Source organism: Thunnus maccoyii, chromosome 4 (assembly GCF_910596095.1).
Source record: "Thunnus maccoyii chromosome 4, fThuMac1.1, whole genome shotgun sequence".
NCBI lineage: Eukaryota > Metazoa > Chordata > Actinopteri > Scombriformes > Scombridae > Thunnus > Thunnus maccoyii.
Window position 1 is genome coordinate 16,924,715 of NC_056536.1, and position 16,162 is coordinate 16,940,876.

At 41.3% G+C, this 16,162-nt stretch overlaps 2 protein-coding genes and 1 long non-coding RNA gene across 5 annotated transcripts in view; 2 read left to right on the plus strand and 1 right to left on the minus strand.

The window, feature by feature from the left end:
• The first annotated feature begins 256 nt into the window (after positions 1-256).
• sp5l (Sp5 transcription factor-like) lies at positions 257-3,010 on the plus strand. The gene is made up of 2 exons (XM_042409615.1): positions 257-738; positions 1,161-3,010. The coding sequence occupies exons 1-2, from the start codon at positions 685-687 to the stop codon at positions 2,193-2,195; spliced, it is 1,089 nt and encodes a 362-aa protein (XP_042265549.1). The 5' UTR covers positions 257-684; the 3' UTR covers positions 2,196-3,010.
• A 918-nt stretch (positions 3,011-3,928) lies between these two features.
• arhgef25a (Rho guanine nucleotide exchange factor (GEF) 25a) overlaps positions 3,929-16,162 on the minus strand; it is a 43,327-nt gene continuing 31,093 nt past the window's right edge. For 2 of the 3 annotated variants that reach the window (XM_042409611.1, XM_042409613.1), the window contains 13 exons: positions 15,028-15,149; positions 13,270-13,336; positions 12,763-12,866; positions 12,443-12,512; positions 10,769-10,858; positions 10,131-10,223; positions 9,633-9,683; positions 9,463-9,540; positions 9,142-9,333; positions 8,682-8,862; positions 7,452-7,681; positions 7,169-7,303; positions 3,929-5,959 (listed from right to left, as the gene is read on the minus strand). In XM_042409611.1, coding sequence (XP_042265545.1) covers positions 5,834-5,959; positions 7,169-7,303; positions 7,452-7,681; positions 8,682-8,862; positions 9,142-9,333; positions 9,463-9,540; positions 9,633-9,683; positions 10,131-10,223; positions 10,769-10,858; positions 12,443-12,512; positions 12,763-12,866; positions 13,270-13,336; positions 15,028-15,149 — 1,539 coding nt within the window. In that variant the 3' untranslated portion in view covers positions 3,929-5,833. The remainder of the gene's footprint in view (positions 5,960-7,168; positions 7,304-7,451; positions 7,682-8,681; positions 8,863-9,141; positions 9,334-9,462; positions 9,541-9,632; positions 9,684-10,130; positions 10,224-10,768; positions 10,859-12,442; positions 12,513-12,762; positions 12,867-13,269; positions 13,337-15,027; positions 15,150-16,162) is intronic. The other variant, XM_042409612.1, reaches the window with a different exon arrangement.
• LOC121896011 lies at positions 14,425-15,156 on the plus strand. The gene is made up of 3 exons (XR_006095886.1): positions 14,425-14,462; positions 14,746-14,834; positions 15,065-15,156. It is a non-coding gene; the product is annotated as an uncharacterized LOC121896011 (long non-coding RNA).

Below are 16,162 nucleotides of genomic sequence, written 5' to 3' on the forward strand. Positions count from 1 at the left end.
GCAAAATTTAGTCCTAAATGTAGAATTGAAAGTTGCTGAAACACAAACTCTTTGAAATGTTATTTTAAATCATTTAGGATAATAAGCTGTGCAAGGTTTATTTGAATATAAAATTAAAAAATAAATAAATTACAGATATTACAGGAGACTTCTTATCATACCTCAAGTCTTTTTTTCCCATAACAATTGGAGGAGGAGTCAGTTCTTGGGGTCAGCGTTTGGTTGAAATTGAGTGAAATTATGAGTAGCCCACCCCTTCACCTAACAATCCCCCCCTCCTTCCTCCCTCACATCTTCTCTCTATTGACTGGCTCTCCTGCATCATACTGGAGACCCCGTTGAGAGGATCTTTTCTCTCTATAAAGAGAAGATGCAGCTCAGGCGCTTTTGAGATGATCGCAAGGATTTACTGCGCGCCTCTCTACGTCTAACTTCAGATCCTCGGCTTCAACACTAAATGTTCTGGACTGCTAGCACACTAAAAATATTTACCTAGTGGACTGAGGGACATTTGAATGACGCGGGATTTCCCTGTCTGCGCTGCCAAAGTGTCGGAGTCATCCAAGAGCCGAATGTGAGAGCATCTTTTTCTTCTGCGCTCAGAGCTGTAGTTTAGACTTTGTGCGTCGTCGCCTCTCGGCGCAGTTTGTGTTGCAGGTGCGTGGAGAAGGAGCACAAATACAGATGGCTGCGCTGACGATACAAAGGACTGACAACTTTTTGCACACCTTTTTACAGGTTTGTTGTATAATCATCTTTTTGACGCAGTGCCCGCGGAATTATTACATGTTTTTGTGGTGGTGAAAGCGCAGCTTGTGCGTAATGAATTAACATGCTTTAAATGTTTAATCTGTACGAAAATAATTCAACTTCTTGTAATTGCAAAATAAATATCAATCATTGGTATAACAGAAAAATTCGCCTAATATATTACAAAGAATAAAAGTAATAACATGTAAAAATAAATAAATAATAATAAATGTTTTGGAAAATGGATAATTAATTTCAATTCCTTGGGTTACATAAAGGGTCAATTTGTGAACATTTTGTGATAGTATAATTTAAAAGAAAATCCCTTTTTATATTAACAAAGATTCAAAACTTTTTTGTCCTAATGGTGGACCATGTAGTTTGATGTGTGTTTCTGTTTCACCACACAGGACCGGACGCCCAGTTCCTCTCCAGAGGGAGCACCTAACACCCTCTCCTTCCTGGCCACCACCTGTAGCCAGGCCTGGCAGGTGGGAGGCTCAACGGGCTCAGACAGCTCCCAGTTCCCCTACGAGAGCACCGTCAGCTCCACATCTGGAATGTTTCAGCTCTGGAGCAACGAGATGGCACCCAGCACAGCCCTCAGCACACACCAGATGACCTTCACAGTGCCCAAGGTGCAGTTCCCTGGACACATGCAGTCTGGCCTGGGTCACCATCATCATCACCCCCATCATCACCACCATGAGCTGCCTCTCACCCCTCCAGCTGAACCTCCCTCATCCTACTCCTTCGAACTCTCCCCTGTCAAAGTTCTATCCTCGCAGCCACAGGCAAACAGCACCTATTATCCTCAGCACAACAGTGTGGGACAAAACTTCCCCAGCTTCCTCCAGAACTCCTCAGCCAGGCATCATCTGCCTGGAGGCCATGTGGAGGAAGGGCAGCAATGGTGGAGCCTACCCCAAACCAACGCCACCCCCTCCAACCATCCCTTCTCCCTGGGCAGACAGCTGGTTTTGGGCCACCAGCCACAAATAGCTGCTCTTCTCCAGGGGACGTCCAAAGGCCTGTTGAGCTCCACGCGCCGCTGCCGACGCTGCAAGTGCCCCAACTGCCAGGCTAACGGCGGAGGTTTAGAGTTCGGAAAGAAGAGACTGCACATCTGCCACATCCCAGAGTGTGGCAAAGTGTACAAGAAGACCTCTCACCTCAAGGCCCATCTGCGCTGGCATGCCGGGGAGAGGCCCTTCATCTGTAACTGGCTTTTCTGCGGTAAAAGCTTCACCCGTTCAGATGAGCTACAGAGGCACCTCCGCACACACACCGGGGAGAAACGCTTTGGGTGCCAGCAGTGCGGCAAGAGATTCATGAGGAGTGACCACCTTTCCAAACACGTCAAGACCCACCAGACCAGGAAGAGCCGGTCTGGGCAGCCTTCACAGAGCACGGACCCTCTGCTCACCAACATCAAGAGAGAGTAATCTCTGTGGTCCATCATTCAAAAATAATAATCAGCAACGAACAGACCAGGTGACTTTACACTTACTGCCATAGGTTTGCACTAGAGGGTAAGCATCAAGCTCCCCTAACATCCTTTGTTGTCAAAGCCCTACTTCAAGTAGTATGATGAAAATATATCTAGAGACCATTTTGAGACGAGGCACCTTTAAAGAAAACTTGAAGCCTTTTTTCAGTGATTCTGTGAGAGTTTTGCTGCATTCAGTGTACTGTTCAAGATGCCACACAGACAGATTTAACCCGGAACAAAACTGATCTTATGCCTTTAACAATTCAACATTTGTTTAAATTTCAACTGATGTGAAAAATCCATTTTTTTTTCAGAGGTCATGATGTAAATATTTTATCCATGTGAAGGACGTGGATGCAAAATTCCACAAGGTTTACCTTAATATGTTATATATTATAATTCTCAAAATAATAATGTATGCCTTACTGCAGCTGAAGGTTGCTGTGTAAAAATTCTAATTTTTGCTCTCTGGAAAACAGGTTCACAAAGGAAAAATGCCAGTTAATAATTTGATTTTTATTCCAAAACATATCCTAATTTGTCTGCTTCAAGGTAGGGATCTTTTTTGAAATGTAAACATGAAAGTCTTTGATCTACAGATTTATCTCGTCTGCTTTTAAGCAGCAATGTCAAGTACCATTTCTTCAGATTAGCAAACATTTTAAATTTTTAAGTTCTTTGTAAATTATGTATAAATATCATGAACAATTTTATTGGGGTTATGGCCGCATGTAAATTTTAATAAACATTGTCCTTGCTGAAACAATTTCCCTGTTTCCTTAATGTTATTTTCTTGCATCTTTACAACTGATTGTGACGTAAATATCTCTGCCTGACAGTGAGAGTCAATGGTTTTAACCTTCTTTACCAGCTCATTCAATAAATGTGTGAATTTCTCTGAATTCCCCGGAGCTCCTAAAGATCTAACATTTGATTTAAATGTTAATTTGATTTCACTCAGAATACAAATGCTGCTCATTGTGCTCTTGGTGTGAAGGAAGAAGCTCCTAAAGAAGACCTAACATGGTGGGCTGTTCAAAGATTTTCACACCTCAAAGTAAATACTCATCCCATTGACGGGGCCGTTTGTCTCGCCTTCTGCAATCAAGTTCACAGTCATGTGGCTTTTAATGAGTGTTTTCTTTCTCTCAATGGAGAAGATTGAGTCAACAGATGCAACAGAGGGTACTGGAGAGGAATTCCCTGTGAATGGGACCCCTGTTGCTGAGACCCCCCCGGTGGTGACAGGAACTCCCTTTGATTTTGCACCCTTGTGAAAGTTAATACCCCTTTCCCCCCCTCCGTCCCCAGCCTCCATATATCACAGTCGTGTTACGATCAGCCCTGCTTTACTGCCCAGAATGGGGCTTTATTCAGGGACCAGCCAACCAGATGTCTGCTCATCCAGGGGTTTCTTCTCTTTGTCTTTAAGCCTGTTTGAACCTTCTCCAAGGGGGATGTCGAAGCAAGCAAAATGCTTTGCCTTTGTCCTTATCAGCAGTTCCCAAAGTCCACAGCAAAAATAATGCTTACAGTAAGTTGCACTATTAGTTAAATTTATAAGAAATAAGCACATTGTGAGAATGCATAAGGTTTACCGTATTGATCATATCTATCATTACAAAACATTTACAGTATTAAATTTTACAGAACAAGACATTATGTAAAGAAACACAAACACCACACTCTTTTTCAAAAAGACACTTTTTATTTGATATAATACAACAGTTTTGACTCAGTCAAACATGGCATTAACCAACCCTCACTTGGTTTTATGTCCTTTCATTTGGTTCTCTGTAGTGGTATTCTTTTGTGTTACATGCAAAACTGTCTCATCTCTAACTCCCATGAAAACACACCAGTTCACAGTAACTGCAGATTAATTTTTGTGAGATGGCTCCACTCACCTGACGCCTCACCTCTCAGTTGTGTAATTTATTGTTGTTTTTCAGACATATTGATAAGCAGCTCTTGCTTCACTGTGAGCTCTGAAATATGAGGCCTATTGATCTTTGGTGCAGCTGTATGATCCAACTTAACTGGAAGTGAAAGCCTTGTGTGGACCTCTACTGGCCAAAAAGAAGAACTGACCTGATATTGACAGGATAGCCAACCTCATCTCCTCCGCTCTCCTCTATTTGTCACTTTAGGCGTTACAATCCAGATAGTAACACAAATATCTTTGATTGTTTTGTAAGACTAGTGGCAAACTGAAATACGGAGTAAAAGCATGAAACGTCTGAGTGGTGAGCTGCTGTTTTTTGGCACTGTTGTCTGAGGAAGAAGGGGCATGCAGATTCACCATCCTTACTCTGTTTAACCAGCAAAATATTATCTTTCATTTAATCAACTGGAACAGTAACATGTCTTGGCATGCCTGGGTCATTCTTTATCTTACAAGAGGAAATGCATGATTGCCGTTATTGTATGCACTGTACAGTATTAAATCCATGAGGGCAAAAGCTAACAGAGATTATAGTGGTGCACAGCCTTGACATGACAACAGTGGACTAACAAAACAATTCATATTAGTTTAAACCAATGCATTTTTAAGGACCTGAGCCCCCAAAACCACAAGCAACCCACTTCGGCTGGGAAAGAGATATCTGTGTAAAGTAGCAGTGCACCTGTCAACCACCAAGGAGATGTTGCATGCAACACTTTGGGTCAGCACAGCAGTCCCTTTGAATGCACCTATCTAGCAACTCCTCTGGAGTTGCCCAAAAGAGCAAAAAGTATTCTGAAGTGACGTCATACCCAGAGAGAACCTCCAGGGGGCTCCCTCACACCTTTTTTGTCCAGATCAAACAAGGGCCGGTCAAACAGAATAAGAGAGCATACAGGGGCTCTCAAGACTATGGTAAGAAAGAAAGTTCTTCACTTTCAGTTGAAATTCGTGTGGGTAAAGTCCTCGTAGCATGTTCACATCAAGTGTTTCCTTTCCCGTTCTTGTCGACATAAACAGCTAACTCAGTCGTCAGCAGGGGAATGACAAAACATATTAATGTAGCTATATTTGTCTTCACAATGGGGCATCAGAAGAAAAAAAAAACTTAAGGAAATTTACCAGAGTGCAAGAAGAGCCGATACCACTCCTTGCACACTCTCATGCACTCAAACACATTCACACTTTGTTGCATAAACATACACACACACACATAACTCCAGTGACCGCCCCAATTAGGAATGGATATTTCTTTTTCAAATAAAGTCCCCTTGCCCTTTGAAAGAGAGAAGAGTATGGTATACAAACTCTCAAAAAGGTAAAAAGCAGAAATTGTCATAACACTGAGTGTCCAATGAGTGCTTCACTCTGAGCCCAGTAACATCCCACTGGGTGCTGTTCATATACACTGAAGGCGGCCAAGACAAGCCACCTCCGGTTGAATGGCTCTCTAAAAACAGGAGCGAAGTCATTTTATAATCCTTCATATGTTCCTTCATATGTTCCTTCATTGTCCTCCAGAAATAATCACTGAACCAGGTAAGGGTTCAGCCTGGCATAAACAGACAGTAGACAAGTCTTCTTGCCTCCATAGCTGTGGTGTTAGCTGTTGTCCTCCTGACCCAGGAGACATAAAGTATCAGAGTTCATAGGTCGTCCTCATTTAGCTGAGCCAGGTTGCTGGGGCGTCGTCCAGCTGAGGGACCCAACACTGGAGCCTGGCTCCCGGAATCAGCAGCCTGACCCCTGCGGCAGCCCTCTCCTGCTCTCTGCTGGGGAGAGAGGGAACATTCGTCACACAGATATAAAGTATTTCCATGTAAAGTACTCACATTACTCCTAAAAAAGCATCATTTTCACTTTTATACTCAGCAAGAACAGTATAAATAAAACCTTTACTGCTCTTGACCTGCCAAATATTAAATGAGTATATCTGCAATTCAACGTTTACAGCCTCAGTCTAAAAAAATGCATTGGCCAAGTTCCTCCAATTCACCCCAGCACAAGTATGGGAAGCAATTATCTGCTTTTGATAGGCATCTCTCTGACTTCCTCGTCTGGCTCAGCCTGCTTCCTGTTTGTTGTGCACCAAGCCTATCCAGCTTGAGTAAACAGAGAAAGAGGTGGAGAACAACAACTGCTGCCCTGCCAACACAGCACCGCTGAGGACAAGAGCCCAGTGATGACAGAGGGAGACATAGCTAATGGTAATGCAAAGCCTAACAACAGGATGCTCTCATAGCTGACTGGCCAGATGGTTGAAACTTCAAAGAACAGACAGGCTTGATTTCTTGGAAAATGTTAAAATTTGTGCAAAACATTTAGATGATGGAATTTCCCTTCTTTTTATTTAACAGTGAGCAGCAGCTGTGATCCATTTCCTTCAAAAATATCCTGATTTTTGTTTATAATAATAATAATAATGACATTGCAATTTGCACTGCACTTTTCATTCGCAGTGAATCTGAAAGTGCTACAACGTTTAAAAAAACAAAAACAACATATAACATAAAGAAAATAACAAGTGAAGATGAAAAAGCCTGAATAAAGTTTATTCCTTCTTCATCCAGTAGGGGGAGAAATAACTCTTCTTATGGCTCAACAAATCCCTTCACTGTGTGTGTGTGTGTCTAAATAAATGGTTACCATTTTAAATTCTTTCATCTTTTAATTAACATCAAGAGCACATTGGAATTATTGCTATACTTTGTACAATGGCCCATTATTTCCCTGGTGGTTAGATTCCTGTGGCTTGTTTTATAATTAATTTTTTTCAACGCTGGTGTTGAATTATGACTGCTAGACACCCCAGGAGAATAACGTTCAGCTATGTGCAAAATAATTACATTTTAACTGCAACATCAATGTCCTCATTTAGACAGCTTAGCATCAGCATGTGTGTGTGTGTGTGTGTGTGTGTGTGTGTGTGTGTGTGTGTGTGTGTGTGTGTGTGTGTGTCTGCATGCGTGCATACACACTACCTGTGTACTTTGTGTGTTGGGTGTGTACAGCCCATTTGACACAGCTTGACAGTTTGACTGATCAGTGAAGGCCAGTTGGACATGTGACGGCGAAACAGTGTGGGAGTCAGCAGGGCACGGCTGGACCACAGTGGGCTGCAAATGCAAACAATTGGTAGGTCAGTCACCACTATAGTGCATGCACACAATAATATTTGCTGTTTTTATTATTCCCTTTAGTCTTAGGTGTGTGGTGAACAGAAAGGACAGTGTCACTGTATGTAGGGCAGAAATAGAAACCTACATCCCGCAGTGAGTATGTCTCGCTGGGTCCGTGGCCCTGGCCTTGGCTGGGCAGGTAGAGCGTGGGCAGGGAGGTGTTGTGAGAGTGAAGGGAGGGCAGCTTATGACGGTCAATAGAGGCGGAGGAGTGGGGCCGGAGGGCACTGGCAGCAGACAGAGGGGGCCTCATGCAGCGACCCAGACTATTGGACTTGCTCTCTCGCCGCTGGTACTCAATAGGTGACTGTAAGGCTGAAAGACACAGAACAGAGACTGTTCATATGAAGCTCTAATACGGCTTCCCTTACAAAGCAATTGATCACATGGATTCAGCATTCATTTTGTCTATGTTATCTTTAAAGGATAAATGGGTAACACTTTATTTTAACCTCCCTTATTTAGCATTTATGAAAATCTTTGTTTACATCTATAATATCTCCTATGAAGCATTCATAACCGGCGTATAAACAGTTGATTAATGCTTGATAACATATAATATATTTGTAATCATATACAATCATATGTCTTCAATAGTTTTAAACACATCTATAAACTCTTTTAAACCAGCTGTACATGAGTAGTAATTGTAACAATTCAGTATATAAATATCATAAATTTTATTCATTATAAACTATTTATAAAAAATGTCCTTAAATCTTTTTCCAACTACAATATAGTGTGTTATGCTTGTGTATGTATATACTGGGGGAGGTTGGGGAATACCATGACAAAAGTTTTGATTTTCTAAGTCAAAATGGTGAGATAGACGAAATGAGATAGTGAGTCAGAATTTAATTTTTTTTAAATGAAATAATAAGTAAGAAAAGTCACTAACTAAATTATATTATCATTATTATATTATATTAATTAATTATATTATTATTATACTGATCATATTATTATATAAAGTTATTATATAATACAAACTTATGATAGCACTTCAAAATTAGATTTAATAGTCAAACAGTTTGAATTATTTATTTTAGTATCTTATAATTGCAATATTTTACTTACTATCTCATAATGTTGACTTAATATAACTATTGTTACATCCAGGATTCCTGACATTTTTGGGAATGGGCTACAAGAGACTACAAGGCCTAACACAAAAACTCATCTTGACACTGATTCAACTGCTTACAGTGCATGTGAACTGACAAAAAAGTCAATAAATGGAAATATGCCAAGCTGAAACATGATTTACGGATCAGTGGTGACGTGGCATAGCCTTCAAAGCCCAGCTGGGAATTACCATTGAGGAAGTTGCGCTGGCTTTCCAAGATCTGAACCACATCGTTGACCCAGGCCCTGCAGATCTCAGGGGAGGAGGCCAGCAACTGGAAGCGCACCACACTCCCGTCTGGGTTGCGTGATGTCAGCACAAAGCGCGCGTCATCGCCTTCCACAGTGGGCTCCACCCCCAGGCAGCTCACCTGGAACATAACACATCTGACTAGCATCTGCGAGGAGTCCATCCTGCCAAGTTGCATGTTAAATACTTCACTAACACATGCAAGCCTCTAAAAGGTCCCTGCCATGGGATTATGTAACATGTGCTGATTAAGGAAATAATTAGTGTGGTGTGAATCTGTTGTGTAACCCACAACCTGGGAGTAAGTGTCTTTCTTTTTTTTTTTTTCTTTTTTTGTTATTTCATTTTACTAAAACATCCCATGCTGATCTGAGTTTGCTGAAGCGCAGCAGGCGCCCACCTTGATGCTGTTCTTAAAGATGTATCCAGGGAGCGAGAAGCCTTTTTTCCTGTCGATTGGCTCGCTGAAGATGACCAGCTGCTCAAACAGGAAGACCCTTCTTTCCTTAGCTCGGGACAAGAAGCTACTGTCCTGCTCAGTAACGGTGAAGGTGTCTTGCTGGAGAAGTTTGCCCTGGGCTGTGATCTTCCCCTGGTACCACAGCAAAGATAAACACAACAAACAAAGGAAGTGGTTACGGTGCGGTTTTTGCGGGCTGAATAGTTGGCATGAGAAATGTTTTGAAGACTTTGAAGGATGGTCTGAATTCCTGAGAAGTACCTCGAAGCCTTGTAGTCGGCCCACATTCATCATGTCATTGCAACGTTTTGGCACAAAGCACATCACTTCTACTGCTTTCTGTTTAAAAAACAAAAAAAAGAGTTTGTTATCAAGAATACTAACAAAAACCATACAAAACACCACCATAAAGCTTATATTTATGCACCCACCTCCAACTCCTCGGTGTCCATCCCAGCTTTGGTGTAATACTTCAGGAAGTCCTGTTCAAATAAACACAGCATGGTCACCAGAGCATTCCAGGTTTACTGCTTAGAGTATGATGAGCACATCTGGAGGAGTATTTATGGGTGCCGAAACCAACTTTCATTTGCATGCCAAAGGGAAAAGTTTTATATTTAAGGCAAAGTTTTATACCAGAGATGTAATTTTATGATCTTTTGTTTGTTTGTTTCTTTGGAAACAAACAAACTGGATTTGTTTCTTCTTCTCAGACTGGAAAGTAGCCTGTGCAGACAATATGCTCAGTGTGCTGTCGGTGTTTCTGCTCAGAGGGGTGTATGTGTGTGTTTATGTGTGTTCTTGTATGTTTACAACCCTGTGACTGACCCTGCTGTGGCAGACAGCTGCTCAGTGAACACCAGTGAATGTTTGTGTGTGCATTGCTATTGGTGTGTGATCAACAGCACAGCAAGTGGCCTGCTTTTCACCTTGAGTAGCAGCTGGTACTTCATGATCCTCTGGACAGGTTTGATGAGCAGGTCGTTGAGCTGCAGCCTGTGGCCCAGCTGCTGCCGCAACTCCTGACAGCGAAAGGTGGACACAACAACACCACAGTCAACATGACAGCCACGACAGGAAACAGGGCAGCTAATGGCCAACATGACAATATCTCACAGGGATCATAGTGTGTGCCCATTTGTCTTGTGTCTACTGTCAATGAAAAGTAACCGATTAAAATCTGAATAATAAATGGCAGCTCAAAAGACACCCATAGTATTTTATATGAAGACATAATGAGACATTATTGTATATTAAACGGCTTACTAACTACTGGCCTGAGTGTCAGATGACCAGTGTATCATGGGTATGTGTGTATGTCCTGAATCAATAAGTCAATTTATAGAATATTCTTTTTTTTTTTTTTAATTACGATTGATTAATCATATTTAAAGCAAAATAGTGCCAAAGATTTGCTGGATCCAACTTCTCATATGTGAGAATTTTCTTATTTGAATATCTTTTGGATAGACTAGATTTCTAAACATAGACTAAATATTGATTGATTTATCAAAACTTTATAGGCTTTAAAAAAGTTATAGCCTTGCTTCTGCAAAGAGATACTCACCTCAAAGTAAGTTTCAATGTACTCGGAGACAATGTGTTCCGACTTGGGCTTGTTCTGACAGTATACAACATACATATGCAGACGCCTCTCCTGCATAACAAGCCAAACAAAAAAACAAAATTAATTACAAAATCATTCAGTCAAACCTTTGATATAGATTAGCCACATTTGAAAAAGAGAATGAGGCTTTTACCCAAGCCTCGCTAAAGAGAGAAATTCCTCTTTAATTACATTACAAATAACAAAAAATACAATTGAAAGTGAGCAAAAACAACAAAAAATCCACATGCGGTGTCTGGTAGCTGTTTGGGATGAAAGGGAGCAGAGCAATAATGATTTGTCTCAGAGAACGCTTGGCCTTTGAAGCTGACTCTGTCTGGTTAGCGCCTACTCTTCTGTGACTAATTGGCAAGGGAGTGCAGATGTGGCAGTCCTGAGAGGCCTAATGGAGTAACGTGTAGATGAGCATCAGGTTATGTATAATTTACCCAGGTTACCCTCTGTGTAACCAGAGCCTTTTAGAGCCTGCCGATATAAGACTGCACCTAGCAACAGGCTGCATGGCTCTGTAACCTAGAGACCGCTGAGCTGCTCCACCTGAATATGGACATCATGTAACACCGCAGAGGAGGGCTGCATGTGAACTAATATGAGGGAGTATAGTGTACATAGAGTTTCTGGGTCCTGGATTCCTTAAACTAGCTTTGTTGCTGCATGTGTTTATATGTTGCATGTGTGTGAGCGAGCACACATGTTGCATATTGGTGACACAGCTCTTGTTAAAAGGAGACTGAGCTCTCTGCTTTTCATTAGTGCCATGTTCCCAATCTGCTTGCTTTCACAGTTTGACACCATGCTTAGATTTTGTTACAAGTTTCTTTATTCCCTCAAGGGCCTTTAAGTTGATTATCCAGTGGGCTGAGTCTTATTGAATTGTTTAAAGAGCTACAGAAAAAGATAGTGACTATAGAAATAAACGAGAGAGACGTCTAACTTAATCATCTTCAGACAAGAAGCAAAGCCAAGTTGGTCAAATTACCCATCATGTCTACCCGATCTGCATGTGCCACCACGTAACCAATAAACGTAAATCTAATTTTGCTCCCTGTAAAAGCCCTGTGACTGTACACCGGCCCAAGCTCTATTCTATTCTAAGAACAATATATTTAAAAGTGAATCTTTCTTGCATGCATGGCTTTGCTTCATTCCTGAGCCAAGATACGTAGGAAGAAGTAGGTCGCTGTTTTGGGTGGAAAAAAGCCTTCATATCAAAGGGTCTGAGCTGAGGGTTTGTTATTCCTCATCTTATTCATGTTGTCTTTTCTGGCTGTTTTTTCTCTGGTGTTTCCTGACCAGTCCAGCCCAGACTGGAAATAAGCCAGTGTGTTGTCCTTGTGTGTTTGTGTGTGCGTGTTTGCTGTGTGCAGTGTTGTAAAAACACAGCCCGGACTGAGACGTATCAATAACAGGGAAGTGGAAGGAGAGACGCTGGCAGTTGAGAGAGAAGGAGAGAGGCACGGTATAGGATAAACAGGAGCTCTGCATGTTTTCTTAGCTCTATTTACCCTCACTCCAAACAGCACAAGGAAGCAGACCCAGACGTGTGTGTGTGTGTGTGTGTGTGTGCGTGTGTGTGTGTGTGTGTGTGTGTGCCTACACAATAGTCATACTCACATGTTTAATGAAGAGCTGAGCCAGTCTCTCTGGCTCTGTCAAACACTTCTCCAGCTCTCCCAGGAAGTAGCTAGAGAGAAAATACACACACACACACACACATACACACACACACACACACACACACACACACACACACACAAGCACAATCATCCCCAAAACGGAAGGTCAGATTTGTCTCCTGACCTATTGTTCCTTTGTCCTCCACTCAGCCACAAACACAACACTCTGCAAATCACTGTTTGTCTTTGAATGCAACTAGAGTAAACAGATACTTTCCACATGTGGAAATAAAACGTATGTAACAATTGAAGACTTACTCTTTATGCCAGTCAAATATTTGGTGAATGTTCCCAAAAACAATCTTGTCTTTTCCCTTCATGTCCTCCGGCATACCTTTAGAGCTCATTGTGGCCATGTAGCCCTGCAAGGAAATGACAAAGCTGCTGTTCACACCCACAAAAACCCACACCTGGCTCTAAATAACACCATTAAATATATCTAGGTTGTTATAATGCACTGCAGGAATCACACAGAAACTAATATTGAGCTTTTATTAACTTTCAGATGGCAAGAATTTTCCTCTGAACCAAAATATCTCCAGCTATTTAAGGCACTGGGTGAGGGATTGCCTTGTAACATAATACTCTTCAAGCTAATAATTCACAAAATCTGCTTAAGACTGGAGACAGTGGGTTGGAGGACAGTGTAGGAATTGTGATGATAAGGATTTAGAGCTCTCTATGACAGACTGAGTGTATGACTAAGTTCCCTCTCCTCTGTCAGTGCCGATTGTGAGTTCTGAGCTGGCAGACTGCAAGGTTTACCTCCACTATGAACCCCAGGTCTCCCACGTAGTGCTTCTCTGTCTCAATAAGCTCCTTCAGTACATACCTGTAAAGATACAAATGAGGAAAGATTAGTGTTTGACTTTTGCTACTGAGGTTTTTTTTCACACTTTTTCACACTGCAAAATCTTACAAACATTTTATTTTATGGGTCCCAGTGTCTTAATGATTTTCTAGAAAGGAACTAGTATGAAACTGTAATTTTGTAAAACGTTTCTTGGAAAGCATGATGTTATTTGGAACAAATTAGAGGGAAAACGGAAAAAAACATTCACTCGGTACACTTCGAATTGGCTAAATCCAATTCACTGTGAGTGTAATCCACTGAGTCTTGTATTCAGCACACAGCAGGTCATCAAAACACGCAAACAACTTTGAGTGTGAAAGTTGTTTCTTTAATTTCTTAACTCAGGGCCCATTTACTAGTGTTTTTTTTTTTTTACTTTTTTTTGGGACTTTAAACTGCTATTCACAGAGTTTGCTCAGTTGTGATGAAGATGGCTCAGTTGTCATCCCATGACCCAAGTAAGGAACTCATGTGATTACAACTGATGATGACCATGAGATGTGGTTGAAAACTCCTGACCCTCAGTTAGGATGATTTTTTTTTCTCTGTGGTTATAAATGTTAATGGACTGCACTTATATAGTGCTTTTCTATCTTGATGGACAAAGCGCCTTACAATTTTTGCCTCTTATTCACCCATTCACACACACACACACACACACACACACACACACACACACACACACACACACACACACCGTTGGCGGTGGAGCAACATATAGAAGTTCCAGATTTTTTCTTAAAAACTCATACAGATGAGTATGTATTGTGTGTACAGTTTCAGAACATTGTATCTATTTTATCTATAAGTGGTACCAAATTACACACTTCTTTCCAGGAAACATCTGTTGAAATATATTTAAAATTTCAGGTACAGTAAAACAAAGCGTTACCAAAATCTCATCTGTATGTATCCTAGTGCAGCGAACTGCCTTAAAGGCCTTTTTCACAGCAGATATTTAGACTTGTCATAGCAAGAAAAGCACAGGTGTTACTAATGACATTAACGATGGCTCCGTTCTCTTTGAGTGTCGCAGTAAGTCATGACAGTGTGACAGTGAGCCGGCACATGCAATACCAGGACCCTGAAACTGAAGCAGCTAAATGTGATTCAGCCATCATTCATTTTATTGTTTGCACCTGTGCTTTGACTGTGACACATTCTCTCAAAATACGTTTTTTCTATTGGAATCATCCTCGATGCACTGTCAGTTTTTTTTTTAATTTGTTTTTTTAAAAATATGTTTTTTTAAGCCAAGCTAGCAGTGTGGCTCTAAGACTGGCAATGTCCTCAAGTTTGGTCCACACTGAAATATCTTGACCAATATTGGATGGACATTCATGGTTCCCAGATGATGTATCCTAACTTTTCTGTAACTTTTCATCTAGTGCCACCATCAGGTCAAAATATCAGCTACATGACTTTCTCATCAGACTCAGCTGTACTTTGTGTTTAGCACTAATGCTACACTAGGATGGTGAGGATGGTCAACATTACTTTTTAAACAAATTATTTGATAGGATTGAGATTCTTACAGTGAAATCTTACACACTACATATAACGTGTTTGTGCTTTAACACATTCATTTACAGAACAGCGTAGTCCTGCCATGAGGGTTATCATTGGAGATGAATTGTGTTTTTGGATCTTTGTGTTGATTAAAAACATACATGCTTTTCTCTAAGGCACTCTTCCTCTCCTCCTCAGTGTCAGCCGCAGCTGACCACTGGCTGCAGGTATCGTCCATCAAGACAGAGCCGCTGTCATCTGGCAGAACACTGGTGCTAGTGTCCTGAGGATACAGACAGACGAACAGAGAGACAGAAAAACTGTTTATCAAGGGTCCGGTGCCAGTATTGTGGCTCATGTGGGGAATAAAGTAAGCAAGGGGAGATAAAGAGCAGGAGAGAGATGATAATGATGCAAGTTGCCAAGGTGACCAGGGAGAGCAGAGAGACACGAGGACCACAGATTGAATGATAAGAAGATCGAATTCAGATTGTCACCGTTAATGATCCGTGTGGTGCGCATCAGCCACAGACAGATGGGGAGAGAGAGATTAAAAGATAGAGATGAAGAGTTAGAGGGAGCAACAGGCCCCATAGCTGTAGGAGATGACAAATAAAGCTGTGAAAGTTCTTGATTGAGTTTTGGTTTCAGAGGAAGAGAAATACGATTACTGTGCACCCGTTGGCAATGGCATTACATTTCTGATTTATGTGTGAGTTAATAAATGTTATTTTCTTTTCTTGTTTACCATCTGAGAATTCAACCTCATATGTTAATGCATCACACTGTATCTTTTTTCTTTATTTTCTGAATCGCTATCACAGCAACGTATACATCAGCACTTGCTATTGCCTTATTGGCTCCAAATAGAAATGCACGCAGGATAAACCCAAGGTTGCTCTGATCTAATTGATTGTGTTCATGTGTTACATATATGACCTCTTTTTCATGCTTTTTCCTGGAATTGATATCATTTCCTCGGGGGGGGGGGGGGGGGGGGGGGTGCAAATATAGAGTCATTGTGTATGTTGCTACAAAGGCTGCGAGTAAAATCATCCTTAACTCAATGCAATGAATACATGCTTCACATCTGCACACGCCGCTCATGTTTGTGTAACCTATTTCTCACTCACAATAAGCACACTTATTCCCCTTTATATGGTCATTAAATGACTCACTACCATCTCTCTGTACAATTGTATCAACTTACAAAGTTCCTCCTTTTTATTTTTAGCCATGTTCTTTTTAGCCTTTTCACTCTCCCCTGACTGTGTAAACGTATAGGAGCAGCCGTCT

What these genes read in the sequence shown, in the direction of transcription:
- sp5l (XM_042409615.1), top strand. Translation starts at nt 685, where the DNA reads ATGGCTGCGCTGACGATACAAAGGACTGACAACTTTTTGCACACCTTT. An exon ending in TTTTGCACACCTTTTTACAG is followed by an intron (nt 739 to 1,160) that starts GTTTGTTGTATA and finishes TTCACCACACAG; the next exon opens with GACCGGACGCCCAGTTCCTC.